Consider the following 17,945-nt stretch of genomic DNA (forward strand, 5'->3'; position numbering starts at 1 on the left):
CAACCCTTAAGCCAGTGAGCCACGGTCTACTACTACAATCAGATTACTTTCGGCCCAAATGAGAGAAGAAATTATAACTTTAAATTCTTTGAATAAATAATACTATTTTAATAGAAAAATTTCAAAATGTTACCAAAAAGCTCACAGTAACATAACTACATAGCATAACGTGTGTTACTCCCACCTTGAATTCATTAGGGAAAGTTGGAAAGGTGAGATTAAGCAATGCTGATCACACTTTATTTTATTTTAGGTTATTCCCCAAAGACATAAAGCGAAACATTTCTGTGTGAGTGTGTGAACACAATGATTGGTGGTAGAATTGGAATGCGATTCAGAGGGGCTACAGTTCAAATCTTGCCTTGGGCACCAAATTTGTGAGAGCCGGCTCTGATAACGCGATACAACATGTTAGTGAGCTTCAGAGGTTTCTCTTTGTGTGTTTTTGAACGGTAATGTGTTTCATAATCTCCTGACATGTTCTTATGAATCCCACTGTAGCTGTAGACAAAGATAGAATTCCATTCCTTGAAAAATAACCGTAGCTAACCCTGACCATTTCCAACCCTAACCAAAGCATCAAAGGTATCTCTGTTATATATATAAACATACCCATATCGAGGTCTGTACCTAAATGGATCAAACAAAAGTCAAACCTTTGCTGCAGCTTCTCTTCCATCTCTTAAACTGAAGAATTTGGCATTCATAGTTATGAAAAAATAAGTTAAGAAATTGTGGCGTTTAGCATATTAAACCTGAGCTTCCCAACTTTGGAGCTATTCTTCAGTTTAATTACGGAGGTTGGCTGGGAGCTTTCTCAGTAAAACTGCTTCGAGCTGTGAGCACATGGCTACCTTACTGCAGTAGATTGCATAAGCAGGTGTCAAAGTTGGAAGCACAAGGCAGAGTGAAGGCTTGGGGAAAATATGATCAGTGTGTGCTGAGTCTTGGCTCAGATTGCACAGCTGTTTAAAAGATATTTTCACTGACCAGGACTCCAAATGCCTTTTTCCCCCCTTTCTGCTTTTCTCTCTTTTAAATAAACGCCACACGGTATTTGAATCAGCTCTCATTTTTATGTAAATCCACTCTTCAAACTTTAAAGGATAGGACTGGATCATTTTTGTTGTTGTGCCTTCTGTCAGTGTGTTTACACGTGCGTTGTTTCATATGTGCATGCATGCATACAAATGTGTGTGTGTGTGTGTGTATCTGTGACGAGGCAAAGATAGTTTGTTTATGTGTCTCTCATTTCTGCACAGTAGATTGTTCCAGAACGCTGTCCCTCAATCAGGACAGTCTTTGGCGAAGGGCTCTGATGGGCTCCAAGCCTTACAGTGAATCGTTGTTTATGGTTGACTTGGCAGGAGGAGAAACAGTCTGTCTGGTTCTCATCTGACTCTGTCACTCATCACCCTCCAGTACTTGTCACAAAATGTTTTGGTTAGGGTTTTTATAATAGAATACAGTGACTGATTCATATTTGTATGAGTGTCGCTGTTACTGAGAGGGTCATCAGTCTCTGATATTTTCAACATGTGTTTAATATGAAGAAACAGAAGTCTATGAAGTGTCTTTGTCAAAGTGTGCCTGTATCTGACCTCCATGTCCCTTGTTTTTAACCATCACTAACTGGTCCCAGAACAGCCATGAAGTATTGGACCCAAGGTGCTTCTTAAATGCATTTGCTGATGGAAAGTAGCAGATTGAGGAGAAAGGAACTAGAGAGAGAGAGAAGTGAAGTAAGGGCAGGCAGACAAGCAAGCAGATGGTTCAAACTGTTCAACAGTTATGTGAGCTACTGGCAGATGAAATGTTTTAATATTTGAAGGCTGCAGGACGTTTGTATGCCTCCAGTGCTTGAAAAGAAACTTTATCCTTTCGCTGACCACAAAGGCTGCATTTAATAAAAAGCTGGGAAGGATTAGGAGAATATTATACGGTTTTCCTCTTCTCTGTTCTTTGTTAATTGTTGTCCTTGTACAGCGTTGAAATTCCATCTGTCTATTTGTTCTTTCGAGATCTGCTCCCCTCCCAGAGTCTGGAAAAGCAGGCTTTTTAGATGATAAAGTAAAGAAAATACAGAAGTAAGTTAAGGCTACAAAAAGCTACTGCAGTTGCACGATTTGCATTTTAAAAACAGAAACATCTGAAAGTTCATTAGAGCAGCTGTATTCTGCATGATCTCTGAACTGGTGATGATGGTTCAGTGTGACAGGCCGGTTACAGTGACACCCGTAAAGGTTCTCTGGCAGAAAATAGTTCCAGTAAAAGGCCGTAGTTGGGACATTACTTCTGGAAAAGTAAGATGTAAATATACATCTGTAATGTCATCTTAAATCTCAAACAAAGTTGCAGTAGTGAGGACTGACCTTTCATTCCTTCATTCATGTTGAGAGCCCATACAGTAACCCTTTGAAGCCCAGCTAATATCCTGGTGCCATGTAAGTGTGCTGTATATCGTGACACCAGGAGCGTGGGTGGTTTTAGGTTTTACCAGCCCCAGTCTGAAGGTCGCTATCCCTCCAGACATTAACACTCTAATGTTGATACAGTCTTTAATTCAAGTATGGTCTCAATTTTGTGGAGTCAAATACAAACTACATCTTTGTTTATGCCTTTAAATTAGTCTCAACAAATGCAAGATGGGAAAACCCCTGTGCCTGTCATCATCTCTGATCCGGCGCCAGCGGGAGCTATCTTCATCTAATCAAATGGTTTTTGAGGTCGGTCATGTGATTTATGCTCATGGATGAGACCAGACGTAAAATACTCACTTGATTACAATCCCCCCCCACACCTCTATCCTTTTGAGTGGCATCCAGAAGCTCGTACTTGATGTCCTATTAAGAACGAGGACAGATTTCATGGTGGGCCGAGGGCTTTTAATACCGCCCACAATCAGCCGGTTGTTTTCCTTAAGTGACTTTTGTTCCTGGTAGGTGTAGGCGGTGTGTTGTGAGGGATACTCATCATAAGATCACCTACTCCAGGGAGAATCAAGTGGTTCGCTGTTTTACATTTCATCGCTTAACATGCCTATGGGTGAAATGTAGATGGATGATTCAAGTCTCTTCTCTTGACTTTGGTCAGTCAGGCTCATCCTTGGTCCTTTTATGTACTTTTCCCCGTCGCATGGCTGTTGTTACAGTGCGCAGTGAAGGTTAACATGTGTCCAGGCGTGTTGTATTTTACGCCCACGTGCACATTGTACGCAGACCCATTAATAGATTGACTGTAGTGTAGCCTAGACTGATGATTTATCCCACTGTGTCTGTGCCAGCTCTGAGCTCTGAGCCAGGGCATTACTGTAGATCATTCCTGGGATTCTTAGGAGGAACCTCAACAGATGCTAGAGAGATGTGCAAGGCAATCTAGACAGTAACATCAACAAAAGCACCAAGATGCAGAGAAAGGAGACACTGAGGGTGAAAGGAGAGAGGGGGGGAACAGTGAGGGCGAAGCCGGTCGTGGAGTATGGGAGTGATTGCTTTTTAAATGGGCCAAGTGTGTGTGGTCTCTTGACAAGCCCCGCATGATGTTTTGGACTCCTCTGCAGATTTTCACCACATGTTTGTTTTCCTGTTGTAGTTCATGTCATGTACCTGTATCTTAGTAAATATACACAAAGCAATAAGTGAGACCGAATGAACATAACAAGCTGCACTCAGGAAGACATAGACAGGAGGAGGTGGGCAGAGATATCGCCAAATGCAATGCATCTATGTTTTTTAACTTTTCTCTCTGTTTCTGGCTCTGACTTTGTATCCATTTGTGTTAAATTATAACATTCAGTGTGTAGTGGCTGAATGACTATTGTAAATTTGCGACTTTGCAGCTGCGTTATAGAGGTTCAGAAGGTGCAGGCTGAACTCTTGTGAGCAGGTTATGTTCCCCTTTTTTTCCCTGAGCGTGGGTTCATAAAGCACAAATTCTCCTTTTTAGCAGAAATGCCCTGCTCCACACTCAGTTGCACACATTCACACCTGGAAGCTACTTAGTACAACATCAGTTTAATCCATTGGCCACATCTGGACATTGAATACCTTGCTCATGGGAGGGGGGGAGCTGATTTATTCTGCTCTCTGGGAATCAAACTAACGATCTTTGGTCACATTTGTTTGCTTTAGGCCACTGCTGCCTGTTATTCTAGGTGCTAGGTGCTGTGTATGTGGAGTAGTGGAAGGGACCATTTAAATTCAATGTACGGTTCTTCTGTTTGCTTTTAGAAAATTTAGCATTTTTACAATTACAGTTCTTCTTGACAGCTTCCCAGCTACACATCTGATACACACCATGGTTGAAATGTTGAGATTGTGTGTGACTGTTTGAAACAACTGTGTCCTTCTTTTGTCACTTTGTATTAATCTTTTCTTCCCTAATGTGAGTAAAAGCTACATTGTACTCCAAGATCCTGTAAACTGTAGCCATTCTATGCCCTTAATTATGTATTATAATGTGTTTTCCCATAATTAGGATCCTCAAATGAATGATAACCCAACATAAGCATTAATGGCACAACAGGTGACAACAGTAGGCAACAGTAGGCATTCGACCAAGTGTAGAATTTAAACTTGTGTGTATCTTTTGGTTGTTGTTTGTGTTGTTCAATACCCTGTTTAGGGTTTACTGATCATGTATGATGCGAGGACGTGGCGGTGTATATCTAATGTGTTCCAGAGGTCTAAGCTTGTACAGATGTATCCTTCTGTAATTTAATGCAATCTGCATGCATGTGCTTTCTCTTTAAGGGCCACCCTGACAGCACCGTTCTTTCACCTTTATCACGGCACTTAGGTTATTTTCCCTGTTGTTTTGGTCCCCAAACTCCGGTTGAATTCTGAAAAAGGCCAGCTTTAGTTACCCATATGGTTGATGGGTATAGATAACATTCTCCACATCCGTGGCATAGCAGTTCCTGGTTTCAGAAATTCCTTAGGAGACGATCATGGAAAAAGAGCCTTTGGCTGATGGAAGGGGATCTAATTTCCTTTTCCAAAAGCTCATGAAAAACAGACAGCCTCAGATAAGTACAGACCTTGGTTATTTATCTGCTGTGTAAGGGGACTTGCCATCCCTATTGGCTGAGTGGGGGGACTGTACAATAGTTCTTTTTTAAATGCTTACAGACTCCCTTTACAGCCTTGATTTCTTCCATAAAGTAATATGTAATTAATAGTCAAGACACCACTTCCTCTGGTACTGCACAGCATCTGCCTTGTTGTTTTGCCACATTTTATTATCGCCACATTGGTGCAAAGTTGAGGCAATCAAGCAAGGAGTAATAGGTGTATACTTTATGGACATTGACACTTGGTTTGTATTTGTAATCATGAAAGAAAAGATATTGAGTTATTTTTGGGTGTCAGGCCATAGGAAAGTCACGTTCATTTTCTGCACATACGATGTTAGCTGATTAGCAGTTGCAGCACTTCCAAGGCTTGGATGGGCATGAAATTCAAGTTGAATTTTCAGTGTAAAAGATTAGCAACCATGTCAGAAAATATGTTTCTTTGATCAAAAAGTCAAAAGCCAAACCCTTTTACAACGTTTAAGTAGAGCAGTAAATTCAAATCTCGTATATATCAACTGCAATCACATCACAGAGTTTAAAATTCTGTTACGTTAGTGTGCCGCTAGTGTGACACTAAAGACTGCCATTCTTAAAAACAGTGTCAATCCATTCACTTTTGGATTCTAGATCAAGTTTGGATCAAATCCAGTCAGCAACTACTGTGCCTAGTTTCTTTCCCAATTGCAATGACAAATGGTTCCGAATTGGCTCTTTTTCGTGCCTCTGACTGGCTTCTCTTCAACAGCACTGTTGCTGTTGAGGAGAAGCCAGTCAGAGGCACTATACATAAGCCTATAGTAGAAAGTTTAGAAACACGGAGGATAAAGGAAAACTCTGACATGGAATTTACATTTGGGCCTGTGAAATTTGTTGACATGGCTTCGTGCTACTTTTCTTCTTCTTCTCTTCCAGGGTGACATCCAGCAGCTGCTGATAGTGGCAGACCCCAGAGCAGCCCATGATTACTGTGAACACTACAGCCCTGACTGTGAAACCCCCAACCACCACGACACCCCCCAGGCTCAGCAACCTGAGGGCGAGGTCAGTATCTGGAGAGGGGGAGAGGGGGAGACTGGGCGACGTGGATTTAGAGATCTGGTGGGAGGAGTAGTTAGCCAGAGGGAGGGAAGAGGGAAAAGAGAGTAGGCAGGGAGAGGGAGGGAGGGAGGGAGCGAGCGAGCGAGGAAAGGAAGGAGGGAATCCCGGAGGGATAAAATATGGGAGCTGGAGTTGAGAATTAGTAAGGATGCATGGAGTTGAAGTCGATCAATTTGAAAGATGGGATGACTTAAAGTCAAACTCAAATTTGAATTCTCCTCACTTTTTGTGTGAGGAAATAAAAACTAGAATGTTATCACAACTGTTGTGCGTATTCTTCTATCTTTCAAAAGAAGACAGAACTGTCTTTCGACATAATTACGGAAGCAAAGTCTTCGCTTTAAGCCTGCAGGTTCGCTGTTTCCCATGGCAACGGTTCACTGACATTTTGAGGGCCGTTGTTGCTAGGAGACGTGCTGTCAACTTTTGTGGCGAGCTGCTGACTGAAGAACGCCATAGAGTGATTTAGGGGATGAGAAAAGTAGAAACGTGATGCGTCGGGGAATAGAAGGAAGGACTCAAGGTTGGCGAGGTAGTTTGAGATACTCCACAACACATCACGTCCCCAAATAGTAGATAATATTTTCCGTGGTTTAAGCCAGTGCATTTTATTTCTCAAATGACGGGATCTCAAATCATTTTTACAAACATTCCTTCAGGCAAAAGTACTTTGACAGAGACAGACTTTGTATGACCTTGTATGTCAACTCTTAACATTGCTTTCTTCAGTCTGTGTTTTACTGGTGGAAACATGCTGACATTTATCAAAAATACATTGTTGAGTCTGAGCTCATCTTCTACGGCTAAAATGATATTTCCATTGGCTCCAAAGCATCATTTGTAACCTTATCAGCCACATCTCTTCATTGAAATACAGTGCTTGGTGTCAGAGCCTCCTCTTTCTTTTCATTTTCATTTTTTTTGTTATTTTGCTGGTTCGAGCCTTTTTGTCGGCTGACATATTCCTTCATTATTTCACTAAATAACTGATGAGCTCACACTGGAAACTTATCCTTTTTCCCCTGCCATGAAGTCTGAGCCCACTTTGGAGTGGCCCCGTGATTTATATCACTAACGAGTTCTGCAGGCTCTGCCCAGACTCCCAGGGAAATTTAAGCTTTTTCTTCCCCAGCTAGACTCCCAGTACCTGGAAAAGTAGACTTTAGATCCCTGGATCAAGAAAAAAAAAAAATGAGGAACCGGTTCTCTGTTTGAAAATATTGGCTGTACAGTGGGTACCGTGTCCTGGAAAATATAGCCTTCATCATCAAGTTACTCTTCAACGCCAAGACAAGGAGCATTCCAATTCTAAATAGACAACAGGGAGCAGTTTTGTTTTAGGAACATTGTTAATGTGGTTTATTTATTGTTGGTTTCTGTACAGCTATAACAGGAATGTTTTTCCTACATTCCAACTCAATTCCTGCACAACTGAAAAATATATCACCGGGAGGACAAATCACTGTTGTAGAATTTCAAAACTCCCAACTCACCAGTTTTTAAAATGTAAAAAGTGTTTGTTGATGTCTGAAATTTATGAATCATCCCCTCAATAGTTCTTAAACGGAACCTCTACAATTCTACAAAAGCACAGAGCAAAAGCTTTGACCTTATAGCCTCTGAAGACACTCCTTGACCTGAGGCGCACCGCCTCTGCAGTCGTCAGCCACATGTCTGCAGCTGGGTTAAAAGAAGAAGAGGGAGTGATGCAAAAAGAGGAAGGGGGAGCTTTTTTATGAGCCCACTTCAGTATTTACGCCTTTCATCCAAGCCTGTGGTGAAGGCCTTCAGCTCAGCCAAGCACTTTATCGTAAATCTTTCCTTCGTTCTCTATCTTTCTCTGTATTTCTCCCTGACCCTCTCCTTCCCTCCTCTCAATCAGTTTAGTTTGTCTAGCCAAATCTTTTCTCATGTGTGACCCCTCTCTCTCTCTCTCTGGGCCACTGAACGGAGGCCAGACCAACATTGCAGCAGGCCGTGGATCTTGTATTATTTTTATGAGCTCAGCAGTCGTCCAGGGACTAATATTAATCCCTGTGCTGACAGAGCAACCCATATCAGTCGCTGGTCTGTCAACTTAATCTACCTCTGCCTTTATTTTACATTGTTAGTAAAAAAAATTAAATAAAATGGCAGATTAGGAGATTTCTTTGACATTGACTACATTGCATACTATTTTATTGGTTGTGGAAAGTGTACCAATAAATGCTCATCAACATTGGTGACTCAAAGGAATGGTCTGACATTTTGGGGAATCTGCTTATCAGTGTTCTTGCAAAGAGTTTGATGAGAAGATCAATACCACTCACATGTCTGTTTGGCTAATATGAAGCTGTAACCAGGACACAATTAGCCTAGCTTAGCATAAAGACTGGAAGCAGTGTGGAACCATCTAGCTCTGTAAAACTGCTTGATGTTTTCAGTTTTTGTATGTATTAAACAAATTAAATATAATTTGATATATAAATAAATAAATATATATACTGTATATATATATTTATATTTATGTATATAAAAGCTAACTGTCTCCTGGCTCCATTTTCGTAATTAACGGCCAGATGTTGAACTAATATTTTATAGTAAGCCACTGTGGTTGAAGTCAGTCTCAAATTTGAATACGGAATGCTTTGGAGACCCAAAAGAAAAATGTTCTCAATACATGATGTTGTCACAGAGACTGGTTTAACGGTGGTTTTACGCCATGCTTCTGCATTCTGTATGTTCCCTATAATTTACCGACATGCGGTGAGTCAGGACCGCTTAGGGTTTCTGTTTTAAAAGGCCCATTAATGAAACGCCATGCAGAGCCATTGTTGGCATACAGAATTAAGCGGCAGAGGCAGATGCGTTAATGCTGGCATCACATTAACCCTTTAACATCCTGTTGGAAGCAAGCAAGAATCTTAATTGCTGTTTGCTTGGTTACAGACATGAGCCTTTCCATAGCGTCATGCGAATTTCAGGGGGCTTTGGGTGAAAATGGAAGCAAGGATTGCTGCTGTCATCCATATGCAACATTGTTCAGTTTTCTGACATGGATGTGATATTTTTTTTACTATGTTTGAACATGTTATTTTTCAAAATAGCATGATGACACATTGTTTTTTGATAATTTAATGGTTAAAACATTTTTTTAAACGGATGTTTAAAACGGATGTTTAAAAAAATGATAAAATCTTACATGCCATGTAAATAATGTGCAACATGTCTCTGAGACATTGTGCTAAATTATTTACATGATTGCACTAATTCATTGATTGCCCCCGTCCCTTTTATCCTTACAGTACACTAACTATGAATATGGTGAGTTCTATGACTACAATGAAGGAGAGTTAACCACTGATGCTCCGCCAACTGAAGGAGCCAAGACTGAGGTAACTCTTCTTACTAATATAGTTATCATGGCTGGTACCATTAATAACACATATACACTGTACAAGCACTTGATCTCTTGTTGTCAACCTTGACCTGTTGTCTCTCATTTACAATCTTTAATTCTCTCTCGTAACCTCTCTCTCTCGTTTTTCTCCCGCACTTCATGCTTTATCAGCATGTCTTGATGCTTATTTAACTTTTTTACCTTACTTGTAGCTAAATATATTCCACACCTTTCGGATATATCACAACTAGTGTGACACTTGTTTTGCTCCCCAAATGTATTGAGGATAATCATCCTTAATTTAATATTCTGTGGTAAGATGTGTGCACAAAATAGATTTGTGCATTAACAAAACCTCTTGAAAATGCCCTGAAATTGAATCCACCCATCTCAAATATGTTGTGTTTTTTTCTGTGTGCTGTACTTGTCTGATTGCAGACCAATGTGGGTGGAGATTACTACACGGGTGAGTATGACTACACCACAGTGGATGGAAGTCAGCCTGAAACCCCAACTGATACCACGGAACAAGGCCAGGTATTTTTACACAACCTCATTATAATCTTGACATTTGTGAAATCAGAAAGGTTTGGACCACCATCACGGTGGAAAATTATCTGTGCGTCACTGACTTTTATCATCCATCCATCCAATTAAAATCCACATTCATATTTATATAATTCCTGGTTTAAAATGAAATTTCAATAAAGCTGCTTGGGTATCACAAACAGCAAAGTATATATTTTATTATTGTCTCTGGAGGTTGAAACCAACAAGGCCTCGCTAAGATCAAACTGCTCACTCTTTTCCTTGACTCCATGAGAAACCGCCTCCATCAAACAGAGTCTGGATAAAAGGCCGAAGCAGGAAAACATTGTCATTTAATGAACCATGGCCAATGGAAAATCAGTAGACAGACGCATCCCCTATGTTTCTGCCATATCCTGAATCTGGCAGATCCTGTCTTAATTTGTGCTAAACCATCACATAAAACACAACATAATGAGGAACATTTGGTGGGTTAAACTAAAACAATCCGGCTGTGTGCTCCGCCAGCCAAATGTCTGCCTATTGCATTGTGCTGCACCTTGAGGTGGAGAACGCAGCTTCAGTCAGCTTGAGCATACATTAATTTGAAGTGATAGGGCAGAGGGCTACCCCGGATACTAAACCTATGCTGTCCCATGTTGGAACACTTGTCTGATTACCGAGGACTGTGACGAACTGGACAACTTTTAATCAATGTCACAGGGCCATATTGCCTATAGACCTAACACAGTAAACAACATACTTTTGTTGGATGCTTTTAATATAAAGTGAGTTGCAGTATTGTGTTGTTAGTGGATGGCTGGAGCCCTGAACCTGGGACAGTCTTTTGAGGCATTGCACTGGGTGTCTCTGTATTACTGCTTACGTCTCACCTAGATCTAGCCATGGATTGTGTTTTGTTAGATGCCCAGTTGTTTGAGTTACATTTTGATAATGATATAAAATAAATGCACTGTGTAGTAAATACGATCAGAGATTTAGAGCATGGAAGCACTCTTAAAAAATGATTAACCTCTAATGATTCATTCGAAGAAATGTTGGACTATGATAAGATCCCATGAAGTGAGTTTTGTCAATGTCCTCAAATGCAAGTTGACTAAAGGATGCTTACAAAATCAAAATTTGCATGCGAAGGTTGAACATTTTCTCTACATTCTCACTCAAGACACACTCAATATTTGATGTCTAATGATGCATTTGATTGTTACACTGATCAAAAAGCTGAAGCTTTTAAAAAGTATCATTGTTCCTGTACTGTTAGTGCCTCAGATTCAGTGCAAACACAGATTCTTACACGTAACGTCATCTTGCTAGTATGACTTTCTTTTTTCTTTTTCTTAAACACTACTCTTGTTGATGTTAATAACAGTGCCTGCTGACAAAACATATTGGGAGTTTCAAATGTTTTGAGTTTTAGATGCTGTCCCAAATTAGAAACAAGGATGCGGGCACAACTAAAGTTGGAAATTCTTTAGAGGAATTTCACTTAGTTGGTATTCAATAATTTCAGTGTAGTAAAGTACTAATTATGAATGCCTTGACTGTGAATCATGTTATGAAAAACATGTGAGTCATTGAAGCTGTTCACATGGTTTCATTTCACTAACCAAACCTCCATGTTCTCATCAACCCTTGCCCCCTTTTATGCGATGCCTGGATTGATCCCAGAACTATGAAGGGGAAATTGTGGATGATTACATCACCGGTGTGGAACAGGTCGGGGTGGATCCCACCACTGCTGTGGAAACCGCTGCCCCAGTGGATCCCCATGAGAAGGTGGACCCTGCCACTGACGTGGATGAGTTTAAGGAATACGACCTGAAGGAATACGACAACAAAGAGATCGTAGAGAAGCCATACGAATATGGTGACTATGGCGATTACGGCCCCACTGATGCCAAGCCTACAACATATGAGGACGAGTTTGGTCCTGGTGTTCCAGCGGAGACGGACATCAGAGAGAGCAATGTAAGTGCAGGAGTAGTTTGGAGTGCTGATGGTGGGATGGGGGAAAGACGGAGGTGGTGTTCAAGAATGTGCAAAGATTGAGAAGATGCTGGTGGTGTTTGTTTTGACAGAGTGTTTTTTGCGGTGGTATTTTTGTTTGTTGTTTCTAATGGTATCAGGTTATAGCTTGGATCATTCTGCATGCACATGCACCAAACACAAATACACCAGCAAGCACAAACACACACCTTGTCTATCTAAGTCTCCTACAGATAAACAGATGTCGACCCAGCTGTCAGCACAGACACGCCCTCCATAACCTTTGGCCTCCGTGACCTTAGCTGTTAATCAAAGACATGCTCTTTCCTGGTAATCACACCAATGATCTGCTGGGATTACCTGATGACAAACTAAGTCTTTGCACATGTTTATTCATGAAATCCATCTAGATCAATATTCAAAACCAGTCTGAAATCTCTGCTGAGCTAGAGTCTATCATGGCTTGATTCCAGCCCCCTTCCTCCGCTTAGGATCCAGATTCTCAGAGACAGGAAGTGACATGGTCCCGGTCTGCATGTTGGCTTGAAATATGTCTGCCTTGGGTTAATCTGAACCGCTCTATTAGTGCCTTCCACTCTACAATCTCAGGACAACGCAGTCCGTGACTTTCTCTCAATGAGTCTCCTCTTCAGGCGAAACTGTACAATCGAGTGTTTTTTTTTGACACACTGCTGTCGGTGGTTTGGGAATTCTTTTCATGTGAAGTCATTGTATGGATAGTGTCAGTTATCGACCTCCGCATTTATGCACAGTTGGGGTCTTTTTGCAGTTCCTGGCTTTAAGGAAGCTTCATAAATAGCATTCAAACCAAAGTCTAAATTATAGCTTCTTGCAAAAATAATTATTGGGATGTATTTTTTCAGCAGGAGGAAGAGAAAAGAAGGAGAAAAAGTGTGCTTTTTGGCTTGAGAGCTACCCAAATTCTTTGAAGCATGCAGATCACTAGTCAGCACTTTAATGAGCTTTTCTTAGCAGTTTTGTCTGTATTTGAAGTAACTTCTATAAAAGAGGAGAAACAGGCCAGGGCATCTGCTGCTGCAGCAATATTTCCATTTTTGGCTTTCATGCCATTGGTGGTCTACCCTTACATTTGAATGTCTGGCTTGTTACCTTGTAAAAAGTTCACCTGGTCTGTCTTATGTCTGTAGGTGGGCGGAGGTCAAAGTTACCTCGGAGAAAAAGGAGAGAAAGGTGAACCTGCCGTCATTGAACCTGTAAGTGAAGTATTACATTTTACTAAGAATAACTACTTTTTCATTCTGATACTAAATATATCTTTCATATCTGGTTTACATCCATATATATGTTTGATTCTTTTTTACAGTTTCAATAAGTTTATTTGCCGAAAGTATTTAAAACCAAGACATACTGTATGTCCTGGTGAGATTTAACACACATCTTTGGTCACAGACTAGAAACAACCGCTTTCAATGCCTTCTTTATGAAACCACCTTATACAATTTACCACTATAGGCTAAACATTGACTGAAATAGCAGCTGCAGTTAACATCTCTACTCCCATGCCATCTGTACCACCACAGGCTCCCAACCAAATCTTTGACCACGCACACGCACACTATAGAATATAGAGCTTCAAATATCTAAAGTATTGTTAACGTGTTGAGTTTGCAGCGCAAAGTAAACTCCTCAACCTCAAACCCAAAGCACCCTCTGGCTCTAATGTCCCCACCATTCTCCGTTGCCTGTGGATTGACAGGCTGCCCTATAATGCTACTGTATCCACTTTTTCCTTTTTCAGGGGATGCTTATAGAAGGACCCCAAGGAGCCCCCGGCCAAGCAGTGAGTATCACGTTCTCCCACACTCCTGTCTGCCTTCCACAGATGGAGAACAGCTAAAGAGGGAAAAAATGTCTTTATGGAAAGAGCATCAGCCCTGATCGCCAGTGAAGCTTAAGTTGGGAGAGACAGTCAAAATGTGTATTTTTGCATGCATGTGTGTACACGTGTGTCTCTGTGTGAGTGAGTACAAGAGAGAGAAAGAAGGGGGGTTTGGGGATATTTGATTTCTTAGGCTTATTTCTTTCTGAACCCATGTCTTTGCTTGTGTCTTCGTTGGCCTATGCAAATGAGGTACTGGATAGACTGATTGTGGTGGGAATGCCGGTCAGCAGCATTTTGGGATATAATATGCTTAAGTGAATGTGGTTCTGTTTGTGTGGTCTCAGGGTCTTCCTGGTACCTCAGGATCGCAGGGTTCTCCAGGTCCCGCAGGAGATCACGGCGAGAGGGTGAGTAAAGACTGGCCTCATTTTACACCTGATTACAGATGTTTCTGGGAAGCTCCGTCACACATTCTCTACACAAAATGGACATTTACATTTAACTAAACATTTTCCTAAAAGAAGATTAAAACAGGCACCGATCAATTTAGATCTCAGATAAGTGGTAAAGCAACCAAAACTTTTTTTTTTCTATAATTGATATAAAAATTCTACTGAAATAACAACTTTAACCATCCATCTTACTTGTGGAATGTTGAGAGTCAGCATATATATATATATATATATACACACACACACGCGCCCCTTCATTTGTCTTCTTCTTTATTGGAAAGCTGTGAAGTAAAGTCTTCCTGCCATGGAATGAACAATTGGACACAGCCTACTACTGCAGCAGTAGGGGGGGATTAGCAAGGAGTTGTGCACGGAAATGAGATCCCCATAAACTGTCAATATACCAACAAAGAAAAGTAAGAACCAGCTGTGTCTGTGTGCTGCCGGTCTTGTGAGGACCTCAAGAAGTTTGCTGTGAAATGTGTAGAAGCTTAAAGTTTCCCAGCACCGTGGGATTCCACTCAGTTATTTGATTGATTGGATGACACAGAATAATTGCCTGTCCCCTCCACAAATGTGATGATTGCCCCTCACCCCTCTTTCATCAACCCTTTAGCAAGTGTATTCTGTTTCTGGAGGTTAACCCTTTAATTGCCAACAAAAAACAAATACCCCAACACGCCTCCTCCAGTATGACCAGCAGACATTGCCTGTACAAAAGGCTTATTGTTCCACAGGGTGATCAGAAAATATTTTGTTGGTCCAAAAGTCTCTCCCCCTCCCTTCATTTCCTCCCATGAGAAACAGTCTCGCTGAGGATTGACGTGGGCATTAGAAGGGACTCGTTTCTGTAGTCTTGTGGTTTTCCGTTGCGCAGTATCTGCCTGGACTCAGCGTTTGGTCGGCTAATTTCTCTCATGATCACCTTCTCCCTCCTTTCCACCCAAACACCCTTTTCCCAGCCGTGTGGGACCGTCATTAACGCTAGCCGCTGTCCTTATTATAACAGCAATGGATGGAGAGTATTTACCACTTCAGGCAGAAAAGGCAGATGGGAACACACGGCATCAATTTGAAAACTCTGAGTTTGCTGCACATGACAAGACTGCTAAATAGATCGTGGTCTCTCTTGAAACATTGGGTACTGCTTAGCCTTAATCCTTAAAATGAGTTTTTGTCTTTATTAAATCAAAATCTGCTCTCTGGTATAATTTAACCGTTTCTTCGTCATTATTCAGGATGAGCAACTTTTATATGATTATTTTGCTTTTGGACAGATTGCCATAAAATTTGGTACAGACTTTAATGTGCCCCAGAAGAATAATCCTGAATACTTAGGTGACCTCCGGACTTGTCATCTGCCGTCAAAGACAAAAAAAACATTTCATGACAAGATTGGCTCAGTCTCAGCCTACACTTTCCATTTCTAAAGTTCTAAGTTGTTTACATGCGATGAGCAGTATAGCCCCACAGGGCTATGGCTGCGGATTTCTACTCTTGTTTTAAAGTCGGTGGTCCCCCGCAGACAATATCCCCAGGCCAGCTTAATGAAAACACATTCATTTACTTCACCCATGATTGAATCCCCTGTCTTACTCCTCTCGGTGGGATTAGTTAAATGTCTATTTGGAATAAGCAACAACAATGCAGACTGCAGCAAAATACCTTCCCATTGAAATTGTTGTAGATAAAGAAGGGGGGGTGCTGTGAACGGATTAGTTATTCAGTCTCTGCACTGTTACTGTTGTTTTTTAGTGCTGATAATATTTTTTCTTCTTTTCAATTTGAAAGCACCTTCGGGGGATTATAAATAGCAAAATAATCATCTTATCCTATTGCACAATACATGGCTTGGTTATTAACCACAGCTAATTAATTGTTCCTAGCAATGTTACGCACTGGTATACCAGTCAACAAAGCAATAGTTGATGTTTTAAATTCAATACTTTCAGGATGTGTTTGTTCCAACAATACCTTTAAATAGCAGTTAATGGGGAGTTCATATACTTTGGTTTGGTTATTGACCTCAGCTTAAATTGCATTAGACATTCACAATGCGACATAATACCCTAAAGCGCTCTCTCTCTCCTCTGGCTCTCCAGGGTCCTCCAGGGCGTTCTGGTATTCCTGGTTCCGACGGTATCCCTGGGCCTCCAGGTACCGTTCTGATGCTTCCAGTAAGTCCTGCCGTTTTTTCACATGCCCACTGGGATTTCTGTCTTATTACCCTCACATATTATACACCCTTCATCTCAGGCACTAGCCCGTGAACTCACTTCATTACCTCATGGCATCACCACTAGGCCAAAGGATCGCAGACTTATTTTTTTTGGGTTACAAATCACTTACCATGTAAATGTCAGCCAGTGCAATGGAGTGGAACCAGTGACTGAGCCTTTGAAAGGCTTGGCGACACATACTTGTGTGTATGTGTGTGAGCTGCCTGTGCTTGTATGCCAGCATATTTGTGTGTGTGTGTGTGTGTGTGGGGGGGGCATGGTGACAGCTTTACAGCCTGGTTTAACGAAAACATTTTATTTTATTTGAACACACTCACCAGGGGAGACCGTTTGTTGGCTCACTTTGTAAATTGTGTTTCTTTTTTGATTTGTGGTTGACAGTTCCGTGCTGGTGGTGAGTCACACAAGGGACCTGTGGTTTCAGCCCAGGAAGCTCAGGCTCAGGCCATCCTTTCTCAGGCTAGGGTAAGTATACACTGTAAATATGACCCAGTGCATCCTTCCCAGTTTAGGGGTCACTCTACTTTGACTTGTTGTGCCTCAATGTACTCTCACTAGCTGCCATTTAACTTCATTCGAATTAAATACTATGGTCAAAATTATTTTTAACAAAGCTTATAAAAGAAACATTTCGGCTCAGAAAGTATCTTGAATAATGAAAGGAGGAGTCACTATTCACAAGTCTCACTCATCCTATAAATTGTACAAATTCCAAAATATGGACCTGTGTCAGGTTAGGTAGTACGTTAAAGCCACACCAGATGTTCACACTCCCTCAGGGGTCCTGATAACCATAGCACTGTTAAAACAGGCTGAATGATGTGGCCGTAAGCAAGGTGTGATCTATAGGAGAACACTTGGAGATCATTAAATCTTGTACAAACACTGAATATTCACACATTCACAACACTCTATGGAGCGGGAGGGCTGCCAAAACTGGTGAAATGGTATTTAGTAAAGCACTTGTCGCCTTTCTATATTTGTCTTTTATGCCGGAGGTTTAGCCCGAGGCAGGAACAAGAAAAAACATGGCAGGAGTTGTTAGTTCTTCAAAATGTAAAGAGATTTGAAGGAACAAATTGTGGAACTTGTTGAACTCTTATTGACCCATTTGCACTGAAAATGATTCCTTAAACCTGCCACAATGCAAACGCACTAACTAATATGTGTGAGTCGGCCTTAAGTGTAGAGTAGGGCATAAATTGCTTTCCTTTGCATTGGCAAATTTGCTAAGTCAGTGGCATTTTAACATACATCACACATTCATTTAGCAAAATTATAATAACCCCATAAACAAACAAGA

At 41.1% G+C, this 17,945-nt stretch overlaps 1 protein-coding gene across 3 annotated transcripts in view; it reads left to right on the forward strand.

The window, feature by feature from the left end:
- The window catches only part of col11a1b (collagen, type XI, alpha 1b), a 73,652-nt gene that overhangs the window by 13,855 nt on the left and 41,852 nt on the right, over positions 1–17,945 (forward strand). For all 3 annotated transcript variants that reach the window (XM_031865287.1, XM_031865288.1, XM_031865289.1), the window contains exons 5-13: positions 5,987–6,115; positions 9,457–9,546; positions 9,990–10,088; positions 11,769–12,068; positions 13,256–13,321; positions 13,867–13,908; positions 14,295–14,357; positions 16,505–16,579; positions 17,024–17,107. In XM_031865287.1, coding sequence (XP_031721147.1) covers positions 5,987–6,115; positions 9,457–9,546; positions 9,990–10,088; positions 11,769–12,068; positions 13,256–13,321; positions 13,867–13,908; positions 14,295–14,357; positions 16,505–16,579; positions 17,024–17,107 — 948 coding nt within the window. The remainder of the gene's footprint in view (positions 1–5,986; positions 6,116–9,456; positions 9,547–9,989; positions 10,089–11,768; positions 12,069–13,255; positions 13,322–13,866; positions 13,909–14,294; positions 14,358–16,504; positions 16,580–17,023; positions 17,108–17,945) is intronic.

The sequence above is a fragment of the Anarrhichthys ocellatus genome, unplaced genomic scaffold (genome assembly GCF_004355925.1).
Source record: "Anarrhichthys ocellatus isolate YVR2014 unplaced genomic scaffold, GSC_Weel_1.0 scaffold32, whole genome shotgun sequence".
Classification (NCBI taxonomy): Eukaryota; Metazoa; Chordata; class Actinopteri; order Perciformes; family Anarhichadidae; genus Anarrhichthys; species Anarrhichthys ocellatus.